The sequence below is a fragment of the Vitis riparia genome, chromosome 17, assembly GCF_004353265.1.
Source record: "Vitis riparia cultivar Riparia Gloire de Montpellier isolate 1030 chromosome 17, EGFV_Vit.rip_1.0, whole genome shotgun sequence".
NCBI lineage: Eukaryota > Viridiplantae > Streptophyta > Magnoliopsida > Vitales > Vitaceae > Vitis > Vitis riparia.
In genome coordinates, this window is record NC_048447.1 from 13,413,209 (window position 1) to 13,429,564 (window position 16,356).

Below are 16,356 nucleotides of genomic sequence, written 5' to 3' on the forward strand. Positions count from 1 at the left end.
GAGTTGTATTTAATCTTCTTGTCTGGCAAGTAGAAAAGCAGTTGAATCCTCTTAGCTGTTATTTGTCTGCTGCTCTGCTTGTATACCGGAATGGAAAAGCATAAATTAACATGGTGAGATTAATTCAGTAAAAACTGTACATGCATAGCTTCAGAGAACGAGTAGAAGGAAAGCTGTAGAGCAGCAGTGGCATGGTGGCATGAACATTGAGTCAGGGGTCCATTCAGGAAAAGTGTCGGGTCCATAGTCGATGGTGATGTTCCCACTTGTATCCTATAGGGAACCTTGTCTTCTACTTTTTCATTTCTATTAATGAAAAGTTATCGTAATGGACATTCATGCATAATCCATCTCAACACAACACAACTCAACTCAAAATTGTCTCGGCTGATTTCTAAATCATATTTATCATTTAAATTATTTATGTATAAAAATTTAATTATTTTACAAATTAAAATACGTGTCATGGGCATTGCCAAAACCATCTAAATTTCACATGGGGAAGCAGTGTGACAGTTGACCCTATCCATCCTTGTATATCTTTATAAGAAACAATAAAATTAAAAATTTAAAAATAAATAAATAAATAAAAGTAAAGACTCATCTTCTTATATCCATCAGTATAACGACAAGTGGTAATTTCCGCACTTTTCCACACCTGCCACAGAGCATCTCAACTCCATACACGAGGACGTGCAATAGAAGCGTGCCACGTGCATGTCAAGAAACATTCGTGTCACCAGTCTCGTCAAATAAGCGTCCACGTCGCCAATCACATCAACTATGGAATCTCTATTGTGCTGGGCCCCACGTCCTTCTGATGTAACCTCCATATGCTACGTGTCAGAGGCCGGTGAAATTCGATCTCAAGCGTTGATCATAGAATGAGGTCCCACCACTCGACGAATTTACAGATAAGCATGTGATGGGTGCGATGTACGAGAGTAGGACCCGCAGCGAAGATTAAGGGTATAGGTTTTTCAATCATGGTGATGTCACACGTGTACGGTTGCTTTCAATTGGCCCACCAAACACGTGGCTGTCACTTCTGATGATGATTGCCGCCTTGACTGAACCTCCTGTTGAACTGTAACAACTGTGGCATAAAAGCTGAATCGCAGATCAAATCTCCCACACTACAAATTACGTGGTATTTTTTATCACCCAAATCATAATAAATTTCTTACAAACAGTTTCCGTTCTTGCAAATAAGAATCGTATACTAATTTTGAAATCATAGATTTACCATCATTTTAATTTTTATTTTATTTTTAAAAAATTAAAATTAAATTTTTTTAAAAAATATTAATAGTATAAAGGTTTTATTAAATATGAAATCGGAATATTAAATTCACTAAATAAAATAATCAAATAGATATAAGAACTATATCAATTTTTTTTTAAAATAACTTTTAACATAACCTAAAAATCAATCTTAGAATTCAATCCAAACAAGCCCTTATCTACATGTGACTCATGAGAAAGATCAAGAGCCGTGTTCAACTTGCTTCCTATAAAGTGCAAGTTTAAAATTTTTGTGGTTATCACTTTATTCATAAGGTGCCTTTTTACGATTATTCCATATGGATTTATTATCCACTTTTACGAATGTATGAGTTGTTGTGCATTGTGAGACCCACCAACAGACTTTCTCCACCAATAATAAGACAGCCCCATGTATGCATGCCCTCATGCTCTCATGCCCCTCATCCTCATCCTCATCCCATTCTGCTTCATCAAAATATCTTAACCCTGGAGTGCAGATATGGTGGTTATGACTTATTAGCCCCATTTGTGGGGGCTTCATCTACTATTTTATTCCTACATATCTTCACATTCATGGAATACTTCTCTTAAAGTGGTATGTATCTATCATAAATCAACTTTTGATAAGTGGGAATGGTGTTAGAAAGACTAATGCAGTTGCTTAGGTGTACTCCAAGGTTCTGATTGAGCCCAAGAGCTGTCAAGGTTTGGAATTGTTTTGGGGCCAAGATATGGGACCATTTAATCATGTGATGAATGAGGCCATTCACATGTTTTTGTTCATATGTTGTTTAATCACAACTTTGGCAAGATATTTGATCTCATATGGTAGGTCGCATCCCACATTTTTAATACCCCAAGTCTGTTTTAAATCTCCTTGCATGTTACTAAATTTTTAGGTCATACCATAAAAATATAACTATCTCAATATACTTTTTGACATTCTGTTTACTACAAACTAAACCTAAAAGAAGAAATGACCCTTAAAAGGAAGCTATATGTCACAACCTGCTCAAATGACCCGAAGTCCAAGTTCCGTGATATACATGTGACCCTTTGGATAATTTTTTTTTCCTTATTCCATGGAGGTAATCTTTCATTGTCTAAGCTTTTTTCGAATTAATTAAAGCTATGATATTGTGTTAAGCTACTAATTCACCTAGAGCCGTTGAATGACATGTTTTAGGAGTTGCTGACATGGAGCTGAGTAGATTGAAGTAGAAGTAGTCAAATAAGTTAGTCATGTAGAAGATTTACCTATTCCTTAGGAAGTATTTGTTGATTTGTTTTTATTTTTTAGGAAGTATTTATAGATAGTAGGTTTGTTGCTATTTTTTATATTTTTCTGTTTTAAGCTAGCTGTATAAATAAGTACTTTGAAGCTTAATAAAATATAGATCACTTCAGATTCCTCAACGTTATGTTGCTTCCTGAGAGTTTCTACACTTTGTTTCTATCAAAACCAACAAATTGGTATCAGAGTCAAGTTCTTGAGTAACTTGTGAGGTGAGTGAGCCTAAAAAACCTACAAACAATATCCATAATGACCTCAGAAGCTTCAATGAATGCACTGACACCTCCAGTGTTTGATGAAATAAATTATCAAGTGTGGGTTGTCCGTATGGAAGCCTACCTTGATGCTAGTAATATGTAAGAAGCTGGTAGTGAGGAATATGAAGTTCCTCCTCTGTCCAACAATCCAACTATGACTTAGATAAAACTACACAATGAGATGAGGCAAAGGAAATCAAAGGCAGAAGCTAGTCTATTTGCAACTATCTCATCTACAATTTTCACTAGAATCATGACACTAAAGACAGCAAATGAAATATGGAACTTCCTGAAGAAGGAATATGAAGGAAATGAACAAGTCAAAGGTATGCAAGTGTTGAACCTGATTAGAGAATTTGAGATGCAAATGATGAAAGAATAAAAAACAATCAAGGATTACTCAGACAGACTCCTTAGTATTGTTAACAAAGTAAGACTTCTTGGTACTGACTTTTCTGATTCTAGAATAGTTCATAAAATTTTTATAATAGTTCCTGGAAAGTTTGAGACTACAATATCATCTCTAGAAAATGTGTCAAGTATCACCTTGGCAGAATTGTTGAATGCATTACAGGCTTAAGAACAAAGAAAGCTTATGAGATAAGAAGGATCTGTGGAGGGTGCATTTCAGGCCATATCTCAGTACAAGAAAGAGATGCAAAGCAACAATAATAGCAGCAACAACACTCAAAAGTTTCCACCATGTCCTTACTGTAAAAAATCCAATCATCCACAAAAAAAGGTGTTGGTGGAGGCCGGATGTAAGATGTCACAAGTGTGGTCAGCTAGAGGATGTGGAAAGGATATGCAAATCTCAACAACAGTAAGGAGAAGTCAAGGTTGTTGTGGAAGAACTTCAAGATGAGGAACTGTTTGTGGTATCATGCTTTGCCACTAACGGCTCCCTAGAAACTTGGATTATAGACAGTGGTTGTACAAACCATATGACTTATGATCAAGGGTTCTTTAAGGAACTTGACAAAACTGTTACTTCCAAAGTTAGAATTGGAAATGGAGCACATCTTGCAGTAAAAGGCAAATGAACAGTGGCAATTGAAGGCCACATAGGTTTGAAATTAATCTCTAACGTCTTATATGTTCCTGAGATTAATCAAAATCTATTGAGTGTTGGTCAGCTGCTAGAAAAAAGTTATAAGGTGTTGTTTGAGGATAATCATTGCATGATTGCTAATGCACAAAGCAGAGAGGTATTTATAGTCCAAATGAAAGGCAAAAGCTTTGCCTTGGATTTGATGCAAGAAGAGCAGGTTGCAATTCACAAATAAGAAAGCAATACAATGCTTTGGCATAGGCGTTTGGGGCACTTTCATCATATTGCCCTTCTCTTTATGAAGAAGAACGATCTTGGAGAAGGCTTGCCTGAATTAGAGGTGAAGCCTCCTACTTGTGTAGCATGTCAGTACGAGAAACAAATAAGACTTCCTTTCCCACAAAATAAGGCATGGAGAGTTACTCAGAAGTTGCAGTTAGTACACACTGATGTGGGAGGACCTTAGAGAACACCATCACTGAATGGCAGCATTGAGCACCGACTTACAACACCTTATACCCCTCAACAGAATGGAGTTGTTGAGAGGAAAAATTTAACACTTAAGGAAATGACAAGGTGTTTGTTGCATGACAAAGGGCTGCCAAAGTAATTCTAGGCTGAGGTTGCACATACATTAGCCTTTCTGCTTAATAGGAATAGACTGCCAACAAAAGTTTTGCAACAAAAAACTCCATTTGAAGCATGGTATGACTATAAACCAAGGCTGCAAAATTTAAAAACATTTGGTTGTCTTTGTTTCTCTTATATTCCACATGTTAAGAGAGACAAATTAGATAAGAAAGTCAGAATGTTGATATCTTAACCAAGCCACTTTCCAAAGCTAGATATGAGTTCTTGAGGTAAAGGCTTGGAGTTTGCAGCTCCAGAGACAAGGAGGAGTGTTGAATGACATGTCCTAGGAGCTGCTGACATGAAGTTGAGTAGATTGAAGTGGAAGTAGTCAAATAAGTTAGTCATGTGGAAGATTTACCTATTCCTTAGGAAGTATTTGTTGGTTTGTTTCTATTCTTTAGGAAGTATCTATAGGTAGCAAGTTTGTTGCTATTTTTTATGTTTTTATGTTTTAAGCTAGCTATATAAATAAGTACTTTGAAGCTTAATTAAATATAGATCACTTCAGATTCCTCAACGCTGAGAGTTTCTACACTTTGTTTCTATCAAAACCAACAAGAGCTAAGATTAAACTATCAAGATATGGGTTCGCAGTATACACTAGACTAACAATCTACAAATGGATGTAACACATGATAGTGCAAAACATGCCTAAGGAAGAGGGATATGGGGGACTTCATGAACTCTCTCTTTTTTTTTCTTTTTTCTTTTTTTTTCTTTTTTTTAATCAGATCCTTAGGAGAAAACATGCTTAATCCTTATTTGATGTCCAGTGGAGCAGAACAAAGTAAACACATACAATGGGAAGTGTGTGACAGCAAAGATGGCTAAAACAAGAGACTTGTAGACAATATTGTCATTTTATTCAGGGTTTGAGGCATTAAGAATTGCTCTGTGAATGAACTCATTTCCAAGATTTTGAACCTGGGTGTAACCTTTTTTATACAACTATTTGGAGTTAGATGACTGTTTAATCTTGGCGACTACAGAAGCTTAAATTTTCATCAGTCAGTCTCAGATCTGGTGAGTAAGTCCCCTTTCACCTTTCAATATGCTTACAGTTCAGTATTGAAAAGGCTACCCGAACTCTAATGAGTTTGACAAAATGAGGCTGTGCCACGCATCAAAATTTGAAATTCTGCTTCAAGTAACATACTATCTCTTGCTGCAACACAAAGCGGAAGAAAGAAAAAGGAAGGATTAAGGAATATGCATCAATGGAAATCCATGCCAACAACGAAATTCTATCAATCTAAGTGTGAAACTTGATGGAAGCACAACTTCTATTCTAACAGCCACCAGAATGATTGGCAAAAGAGTAGAAAATTTGGGATCTTTCTTCCGCTCAGAATTTCTTGCAAAATGCCAAAAAGATAGAACAAGTTAAAAGTCAAAATTCATGTAGAGGGAAAAGTGAACTTACGATCAGACAAAGGAGAATGCAAGCAGTGGCACCAGGGAACAAAGCATACCAAAAATTCAAGTGGTGAAACTTAGCTCCATCAATGAACAACAGGGGCAAGCTTGCAGCTACACATCAATTTTTATAGTTTTCAGTCAGTACAAGAAATATGGGCAAATCCACTGACATAGGTATTTAAGGGTATTACCTGGAGGGTGTGTAGAGCGTGTATAGATCATGAAAGCTATGGAAGCTCCAAGTGCAGTGCTCCTAGCGAGCCAACCCGGCCCAAGTAGAGAGAATGCCAGAACACCAATGGCTGCACAACCTATCTGAGCCATAAACATATTGTACTTCTGCAGAGTCACAGAGGGGTGGGTGACTTCAGAGGAGGCTTCATCTCAACAAAATAAGGTCAAAATTTATTACATTGGTTGATTTGAATATACTAGCTTCAAATTGATTAACAAGGTTTTTCTTCCTGGAGTATTTCTCAGGTGTTCAAGTTGAAAAGAACTCACACACAATGCTTAATCTTGTGGAAGAAGAAGTGCCGCTAAAAGCATATAAACAATGCCCAATTGAGAGAAACTGTTTTGACTAACAGAAAGTGAAAACAAAAATGGTTGTGGTCTTGTAGAGAACTCAAAAGTACTGCAATATTTGCAGTACAAGATGGACACAGAAGCTTAGTTCAAGATTAGTACAGCATGGAGTGCATGCATCCTCAATAAGCCTAGAACTTCACTTGTGTCTGCTTTCAATAATGTCTTTACAAGGTGGGCGGAGTCCTGAACAACTTGTGAAAAATTTTGGGCCAGAGAGTGGACAAAAGGCTCATGGTTTGACATAGGATGTGTTTAAATTTTCCATAAGCCGCAGCAAAAGTAGAATCCTAAAAAGATGAGATTATCGATGATATAAACGTTTGACAGAACTGGTTAAATTTTATATGGCCAATGTAGATTGGATGCATACTTCCTTACATAAAAGGACTCCTAGTTGAAGCAAAAATAAAATAAAAATCAAAGTACCTGAGCAGCAGGGGAGGAGGGAGTGGCAAAGAGGACAGCGCAAACAGCTCCCAAGGGAGCAATTGTCATTGAAATCCCTTTCGATGCCAGTGTCTGGTCCATCTTTCCTAGTATTGCCATTGCTGCAAATGCCCCTGTTGTTTTTTTTTTTAATTAAATCAAACACATTTTGGTGTTGTGTCAGTGTCTCATCCGAGGCTATATCTTTTGCCACTTGCAGTGTTTGTTTTATAAAGAAATGAATAATTCAATTCCACACCAAGAAAATCACTACCAAAATGATGCTATGACAATCTGGACCTAGTCAATGCTGGGGTTTTTCCTTTCCTGCTTCTAGATGTTGCTTTGACATTCATTTTGAGACTACTGTTTCTATTTCTACTCCCTTTTATCATTTTCTTCAAAAGGGTAAGGGCAAACTGCTTTCACTTTCAAAAACAGAAAACAGGTTTCAAAAACGTTGATTTGATTCATGGGATCAAATAAGATGGGTACCAACTATATTAAGAGAAGGCTTGGAATCATAGGAATGAGAGAAACACAAGCATTTGCATTAGTTATCAGCTGTCTTACCTGCAGAAGGCCAAAGGATGTCGCTAAATGAAGGAGCAGCAGAGCTCTTCTCAGGCTTCCATCCATCCCAGAATGGTGCAGCCACATTGCTGGATGCGACTATGCCAAAGTCCCTTCTTCTTCTGTCTATTTTTCTACTGGTTAAATGCAGCCCAAGAGATCCATCTAGGCGGAGAGTGGCTTTCTTTCCATTGAAAAGCAGTGAATTCGAAGAACCACATGTAATTGACAGAGGGGGTTGTGCCATCATGATCCTACTGTGATGGTGATGGAAGTAAGCCTGGAGTTGCACCCCCATTTTTAAGATCCCGTTTCTCTATATTTCAGCTTCTATACTGGCATATATACATACGCTGAAGAGAGGGAAAGGGAAGACAGAGTGGTGACAGATGGACTTTTGGGGAGGTTGAAAAGAGAGGGAGGAAAAGAAAAGCAAAATGGGGTGTGGAAAAGTGAACCTTTGGAGAGGTTGAAGGGGCAAGGGATAAGGGGCCATCTCACTCCACAAATTTCCAAATAGTTGACAATTTATTGTTACTCCTCCGTTTATTGTGTGGCTTGAGGCGGTGACACGAACCTCTAGCCTTTAAACCCAACCGCAGTGATCTTTCAAAATGTTTCACAAAGTATACTAATTAGATATGTAAATGTTAAGCAATTTTGACTAAGTGTTTTGGACAGAAAAATAGTTTTTAAAAACATTTTTAAAAATTATTTTTTGATGTTTAATATAACAAAAACATATTTGAAATCTAAAATATTTTTAATCTATTTTTAAATATATTTTAAAAAACTTATATATATTGTGCATGGATGGAAGGCTAGTTTGGGCCAAAATTAAGGAAATATGTCGTCGTATCCGTACAAAATTGTCATTTGTCCCACTCCTAGGGCAGTTACCAAAATTGGAAACTCTTAGTGGTACAGGGATCATGATGCCACTTACTTTGACCATCTATAAAAAATCTGAAGGCAACCTATATCTTACGTGTTTGGCCTCTATCATCCTCTGCATTTGTTGCTCTGGTTCTTTGCTTGTATACGCTACCTAGTTGTAAGGGTTTCTCGCTCTCTAAGTTTTTGGGTTTATATTACTCATTTTTCCATTGATGAACATTCAAAAGTCTATAATTTTCATAGCTAAAACAGAAGTTTATTCATGCTTATAAATATTAATCATACCATTTTAACTTGAATTCATACCAAGTCCTATTTTAGAACTAATATTTACATGTGAGAGCTAACATGCAACAATTAATGAAAATTAAGAGTTTTAACTCTGTTCCAAGGCATTCAAAGAGTTGATAGAGGCAATTGGAGTCCAAATGTTGAGTAAAAGATACCCAAAAACCTAATTTCTAGTGCAACTATCACCACTTTATTTGCTTCTAATGACCATGATTGAAAATTTTGGAATATATCACAGACGGTTTATAGACCACCATCGATGGAAATATTAAGAAGATATCTCAGTAGGACAACAATTTTGGAGGTGCAAGCACTAGACTAGAACCCAAGCCAAAACAAACCAATAAAGCTTTGATTTACCACTACATTATCTTACTCCTTAATTAGATTAGGGACAATTGTGTTTTGGATCCAAAAATTAAGTTTTGGTCTATTTAAGTTGCATAATTGATGAGAAGGATATAGAATATGAAAAGACCAATATACCTTTCAAAACTATTTTCTACCATAATATTTGGCAAGCTTTTCTATCTTAATTTTTTTTTTAAATAATTATTCTAAAAATTTATTATTTTTAGAAAATAACTTTTTTTAAAATATATTCTAAAAATATACCATTTTTAAAAAATAAATTTGACATATTTTTAGTTATTTTTTATACACAATTTTAAAAATATATATTTTCCAAGATATTTGATTTTTAAATAATAATAATAATAATAATAATTTATTTTTATTTTTTTGGAAAATGGTGTATTTTTTTCCAAATCACTAAATTATATTATATTTTATTGAGGTTTACAAAATGAATAAAATTTAAATTAAAGTTTTTCTACTTTTTTTTTCATAGTGAGTAAAGGTTATTTCTGAAAAAATAAAAAATTCATATCCTTTTTTCTCAATTCTCACACTTTCTCTAAGGTGGTGTTTGTTTTTTTGGCTTTTTGCTAAAAGCAATTTAGTTTTAGAATTTACGTTGTTTGTTTTTCTACTTTTTTATGACTTATTATAAACTTTTTACTAAATAGAAAAAATCAAAATATATAGCTTTTTCTAAATAGAAAAAATAACATATTGGTTTTTTTTACTTTTTAATACTTAATATAAATAAAATATTATAAAAACAAACAACCTAATATTTAACAGCATTAAGGTTCTATTTAGAATTAAGTAAAAAAACAAATACCACCTAAGTCTTTGGCTTAAATGATAAACTTATATGGACCAAAACTTAATTTTTGAGTCCAACTAGGCCCAAAACACAATTGTCTCATTAGATTGTATACATTTAAAATTTATAAAAACAAAATATAAAAAAAATTAATAAATAAATTAATTCTAATTCTTTTATTTTTAAATTTAATTGATCACTAAAAATATGAAAATTATCATGATAATTTTCTTAATAATTTTTTATATAATTTATATATTAATTAAATATAAATGTTAAAAAATTCATTCATATATCATTATTTATTTTATATCATTTAATATAATTGAATTAAAATGAATCATAATTTTAATATTAAATATATTTTAAAATTAAACATATCATAATCAATTATCACATAATAAAATATCATAATATTATTATAAAATAATATTTAATATAATTTAATAATAAATATAAACTTATAAAATTCATATTTTTTTTATCAATACATACGATATTATTATAAAATATAATTAATTATATCATGTACATATATAATTTTTTTTATAAAAACAACTTTAAAATATCTATTATTATTTATTATATTATTTTTAGAATTTTTCTTTATATTTTCATAAATTTTGATTAATTTTAGGTTCATAAAAAATATTCATTAATATATCTTTAATATATTCATAAAATCAAAATAACAATGTATTCATAATTACCTATATTTTCAACCACACTAACTACTTTCTTTCCCCTTAGCTCCACAATCTTCTTGAAAAACAAGGTCAATCCTAGAGAATATTTCCCTCTAATTATTGAACTTCATGTTAATTTAGGAAAATAAGGTGGAAGCAATAGGACAAAACTCACATCACAAGAGGACAAATGGTGGGTTCAAGACCAAGACTCACAAGCTTACATTACCGGTCAACAACAATAAAATAATCAAGTTTTGGATCCTCTATCTACTGAAGCTCTGCCAATTTTATACAAACACTTTATTATTTCACAATTATTAGCCTCCCTTTCTTTATCCCTCAAATTATATGACCTGACCTCATTTGTCTTCCCTAGCGTAATAGCTACCTTGGTCCTTAGATGTGGGGCCTTTTAGAAAAGTACAACCGTTTGGAAAATAAATAAACATTTTTTTTCAAATTTCTTAAACTAAATTAGAGGAGAAATTATGCTTATTGCCTCACAAGAGTGGCCGAGCATCAGAGATATTTTGGATTGATCTAATCTGTTTGGAGTCTTGGACGCACCTAGTGGCAACTACACAAACAAACGGACGGGTCATTTCCACCATCCGAGAACCATCGGTGTGGGATGTTGGATCCTGGATATCAAGTTGAGAACCCCGCATCCACCGACAGATCGTGCCCTGTGACGAAAGCGGACTGATCAGAAGCAAGAAACAGAACAGCTTCCGCCACGTGTCTCGCTCTCAACACCCCTTTCAGTCTTGTGCCAGCCTCATACACTTTCTCCACCTCTTCCGCCTCCATCTCCAGCGCTTTGCACATCATCGGCGTCGCAATTCCGTGCGGCGACACGCAGTTCACCCTTATTCCGTGCTCTCCCAGCTGCTTACTCGCGGACCGAACCAGCCCTACCACCGCGTGCTTCGACATGCAGTAGTCAGTCCGCCTGCCCATGCCGTGGCTTCCCGCCACACTCGCCGTGCACACGATCCATCCCTTCACACCCCGATCCACCATCGCACGCGCCGCATGCTTCACGCATGCTGCCATCCCCCGCACGTTCACCGCGAAGAGGCGGTCAAAGGCCGAAAACTCGAGATCGAGAACAGTCTGATCCGAGCGGTTTACGATTCCGGCATTGCTGAACATGATATCCAGTTGACCATGTTTCTGGACCGTCCATTCCACCATGGATTTGACCTGATCTTCGTCGGTGACATCGCAGTGGATGAAGGTGCAGAAGTGGGAACCGATTGATGAGGCTAGGTTTTGGCCTAGTTCGTCTTGGATATCGGCGATGATAATGGCACGTGCGCCGTGTTCGGAGAAGACACGTGCAGTTGCCTCACCGATGCCGCTTGCTCCACCGGTAATTATGGCTACCTTCCCTTCCAATTTGTTTTTACACACACTCGATTCTCCCATTTTGTATAATGATAAGGAGATATAGCCTACGGCCTACCTACACTCTTTTATAACAATCATTCAATGCTTCTATTCCCGAATTATGAATTTTCAAATTTGACTTGTCTGGTCAAATTTTTTACCATAATCCATTTTTGACATAATTTTTTTTTTTTTTATATTTTGATTTTGACCTTTTAAAAAAATATTATTTTTTTTTAAGAAAAAAACGAGACTTTATAAAATATAATTATTTTTTAAATCCAAATATAAGAGAGATTAAATTTATAAAATAAAAATTATTTCATCCTTTTTTTTAATCAATTAATTTGTAGTCTCCCTGAATAAAAATAAAGTGACTACAAAAAAGGACAAAAATTCAAGACCTTGCAAGCTTACCTATCAACAACAATAAAATAATCAATCTGGTGAAGCTCTTGCAGTTTTTTCAGGAAGACTTTATTGTTTTTTAATTATTCCTTGAAGATGTGTCATATGACTTTGTCATCCTCACTGCAATGCACCTTCGATGTGATGTTGGCCTTGTGGTCCTCAACTACTTTCTTTATAGTCTTTCCCTGAACTTGTTTTCTGTATGGCCTTTTAAGTCCTCAACTGCTTTTGAATTTATGCCTCACCCACAATCATCTATAGGGTATAATTGACTTTCTGTATATAAAAACGTTTTGGTAAATGCAAACTTGCATAAGATTTTGCGCTGGATCAATTTTCGTTTTTTTTTTTATTTGATTAATTAATTAATTATGACTAGGCTAAATTAAGTGAAAAAAAAGGAAGTTTGACCAAAATCACTTAAGTTTACGGGAGAGTACTTTCCTTCATGACTTGCTCCACCATCACATGCATATGCTTCATGCATGTTGCCATCCCCTGAGGCAATCAAAGGTTGAAAACTCAAGATCGCGAATTATATGATCCAGGTGGCTTGGGACTTCAAGATTGTTGAGCATGATATCAATCTGACTATGATTTCGTATTATCCATTCCACCGTGGATTTGATTTTTTTTTGGGTGCATCGCGGTGTAATAATTTATGTATTTTTTAATCATACCCGTACTTTAATAATTTTCAAGACGAACATATAGCCGTGGATTGTGTTAGAAACTTAGAACTTAAAACTTAAAAGTTAGAAAGGGAGATGAGTTGGCCAAAATGATACTGACATTTCATGTGAAATAACTTATTGAAAATAACAAAAAGGAAAAGGAAAATAGCTTTTTCGCTTCCCTTCCTGAAATGTAACATACTCACCGGCGGAAGCCCCCGTCGATGGCCAAGTTATGTCCCGTTATAAACTCAGAATCGTCGGAAGCAAGAAACAACGCTGCATCCGCCACGTGTCTCACTTGCACCGCCCCTCTCCCTTTTAAATCCATGTCCTCTACAAAAAATTTCTCCGCCTCCTCCACGCCCATCTTAAATGCGCTGCAAAGCATTGGCGTCGCCACTGCCGTCGGTGACAAGCAATTCACCCTTATTCCGTACGTGCCCAGCTGCTTACTCGCAGATCTCACTAGCCCCAACACCGCGTGCTTCGACATTATGTAGTCAGTGAACTTGTCATTCCCCACCGTCGCAGCCACACTCGCCGTGCACACTATGCTCCCTTTAACTCCACCCTCCACCATCGCACGAGCCGCGTGCTTCACACACGCCGCCATGCCGCGTGAGTTTACTGCAAACACCTTGTCGGAAGCTGATAGATCCAGCTCCAGTATGGTCTGGTCGCCCATACTCATAATCCCAGCGTTGCTGAACATGATGTCGAGTTGTCCGAACATCTTCACCGTCGATTCCACCATCGCTTTGATCTGCTGCTCATCGGTTACATCACAGTGAATGTACCTGCAGCGGTGTAAGCCGATTGACTCGGCGACGCCACTGCCCAGCTCGTCTTGGATGTCGGCGACAACGACGGCTCGTGCGCCGTGATCGGCGAAGAGACGTGCCGTAGCCTCGCCGATGCCGCTTGCGCCGCCGGTGATGATAGCCACTTTACCTTGTAGCTTGTTGTTAAAAGGTGTAGGGTCTGTCATGGAATTTTGGTGAGGCTGAGAGCATGAAGTATGAACTATGAAGATGGCTCCTGAGATTAGAGAGCAACGGCAGGCTGGCAGCAAGGTTGAGGTGAGGGTATAGGACTACTCAGAATGATTTATAGGGAAAACTATGGTTTCCTTGTGTCCACTTTTTTATGAACATTTCATATTGCCACTCCTTTTTCAAAGCCTCGTGCTGATAAGAAAGAACAGGGTTCCCGTTTTTCAACCGTTAAATGATTCAAAGTCACAGAAAGATGTATGAAAGTTTAAGTTAATGTAAAAGGTTATCACCTATCATTCATATTGATCGGTAATCTAAATCTAACTATGGTTAAGTTTTAATTGTGATTAAGTTCTCAAGCTAAATATTCATATGAACATTAACTATTTTGAATTTTATCGCAAAGAACTTAATTATGTAGTGATCTGAATTACATTATCGACATGGAGTATAATTAAGTTTAATTTATGAAAAACTAAATTAAAGTTATATTCTTGTGGACCCCGCATTTCACGCATGCGCTTCTACGCAACTCACTTTTTATTTATTTAGTGAAAAATATTATTTTTTAAAAAAATTTGGAGTCGTCACTTATTTTGTTTTATTTTTAAAAGGAAAACAAAATAAGAAATAATACCCTAAATGTGACTCCTTATTTGGAAAAACAGGTTTATGAAAAATCGAGTCAGGTCCGAGGGTCATGTTACTTATTGGGAAAGTACAATAAGAAGTTTATAACACCCCTCTAAGTCCCTAAAAATGGTCTCTACTAAATAAGGTGAAACAAGTATGACAATTGATAAGAAAATCAATGGATACCAATAAAATGATCAAACAATAAATCGAATCATGCATGAGAATAAGCAAAGTGTGAATGAGATCGTATCTTAGTAGTAAATAATAAAACGCTATCATGAAACAAAGTTAGTGCACAATGATAAGTGTAAAATGTCTCACACAAAACTAATCAAAATCAAACAATATCAATCATGCAACTCACTTGAATTATTTTCAAAAAAAATGTTATGAATGTTGGACCCTCACCAAAGCCCAATTTATTTTGCATGAATTAATCTCACAAATTTCATTATTTTAAAATTATGAAAATTGCCTTTATGCTTATGTGGACCCCGCATTTCCGGCTCATGCGTTTCCCACTCGATGGCGAGCCCGACTTTACTTTGAAAATGATGATTTTATTGATTAAGAAAAATGATTTGGAGTCGCAACTTATTTTTGTTTTATTTTTAAAAGGGTAAATAAAATAAGAAAGAAAACCCTAAGTGCGACTCCTTATTTTGGAAAAGGTGATCTACGAAAAATCGGATCGGACTCGGGGGTTAGGTTACTTATCGGGAAGGTACGGTAAAGACTATAGCACCCCTCTAAGTCCCTAAAGTCGGGTCTGTACTAATAAAATGAAGTTGACATGGCAATCAGTAGGAAAATCAATGGATACTCAAATTGATCATGCACATATGAGAATCAAAACACTCAATAAAGAACGATCAAAGTGGGAATGGGGCATACCTTGGCATCAAACGATCAATGCGCTATCAAGAAAGCGGTTAGTGCACAATTAAGAAATAATCTCATGCATGTTAGAGAGTAGGATGTATGGTAATCCAATCAAACAATCAATCAATCAATCATAAAGTCACCCATGTTGGGCCCCCACCAAAGCCCGTTTATTTAGCATGACTTAATGTCATAGATTCCATTATTATGGAATTATGAAAAATTCGTTCACGCTTATTAAATCAAGAGGAGCAGAAAATCGTTTGAAAACCAGAGTGGAATTAAAACTATTTGAGAGAAAATTAGATTTTTGAAATTTAATTGAAAAATTGGAATCTCGAAGATCACTAAAAAATTGGAGTTTTAGAGTTTATTTGAATATAAGACTTTTAGAGGTTGAATGTGAGAATGAGAATTTTAGAAATTGAATTTGAAAGAAGTTGGAATTTTGAAAACGATTTGAGGGTTCGGGATCTTAAAGAAAGATTAAGTTGTGAAAATTGGGACTTTGGGAGTTAAATTTTGAAAGAAATCAGAATCGTAAGTTATTTGAGAAGTAGAAATTATGAAAGTTGATTTATGAAAATTGGAAATCTTGAAAATCATTTGAAGGCGGACTTTTTAGAAATGAACAAATAAAATGGTAACAAAAATAATGACGATAACAAATGAGTAACTGGGCAAATACGATAATCAGAATATTGGGAACTGAAAATTAAGTTCGGAGATAGGACAATTGCATTTCAGATAGCTAAATTTAGAAATCGGAATTTTGAAGAATTAGACTTTAATGATTGAGATTTTT

At 35.5% G+C, this 16,356-nt stretch overlaps 3 protein-coding genes across 4 annotated transcripts; all 3 read right to left on the minus strand.

Moving 5' to 3' along the window:
* Positions 1-5,236: 5,236 nt before the first annotated feature.
* Positions 5,237-7,965, minus strand: LOC117934481. Of its 2 annotated transcripts, XM_034856185.1 has the most exons (5): positions 7,511-7,960; positions 6,938-7,071; positions 6,112-6,259; positions 5,925-6,031; positions 5,237-5,666 (listed from the first exon to the last, which is right to left on the minus strand). In XM_034856185.1, the coding sequence occupies exons 1-5, from the start codon at positions 7,806-7,808 to the stop codon at positions 5,625-5,627; spliced, it is 729 nt and encodes a 242-aa protein (XP_034712076.1). In that variant the 5' UTR covers positions 7,809-7,960; the 3' UTR covers positions 5,237-5,624. The 2 variants fall into 2 exon arrangements, with proteins under 2 accessions (XP_034712076.1, XP_034712077.1); XM_034856186.1 differs by lacking the exon at positions 6,938-7,071 and having other exon boundaries at positions 6,112-6,297; positions 7,511-7,965.
* A 2,773-nt stretch (positions 7,966-10,738) lies between these two features.
* On the minus strand, positions 10,739-11,992 carry LOC117903935 ((-)-isopiperitenol/(-)-carveol dehydrogenase, mitochondrial-like). The gene has a single exon (XM_034816447.1). The coding sequence runs from the start codon at positions 11,987-11,989 to the stop codon at positions 11,207-11,209; it is 783 nt and encodes a 260-aa protein (XP_034672338.1). The 5' UTR covers positions 11,990-11,992; the 3' UTR covers positions 10,739-11,206.
* A 1,136-nt stretch (positions 11,993-13,128) lies between these two features.
* Positions 13,129-14,190, minus strand: LOC117905039 ((-)-isopiperitenol/(-)-carveol dehydrogenase, mitochondrial-like). The gene has a single exon (XM_034817906.1). The coding sequence runs from the start codon at positions 14,024-14,026 to the stop codon at positions 13,238-13,240; it is 789 nt and encodes a 262-aa protein (XP_034673797.1). The 5' UTR covers positions 14,027-14,190; the 3' UTR covers positions 13,129-13,237.
* Between the last annotated feature and the right edge of the window lie 2,166 nt (positions 14,191-16,356).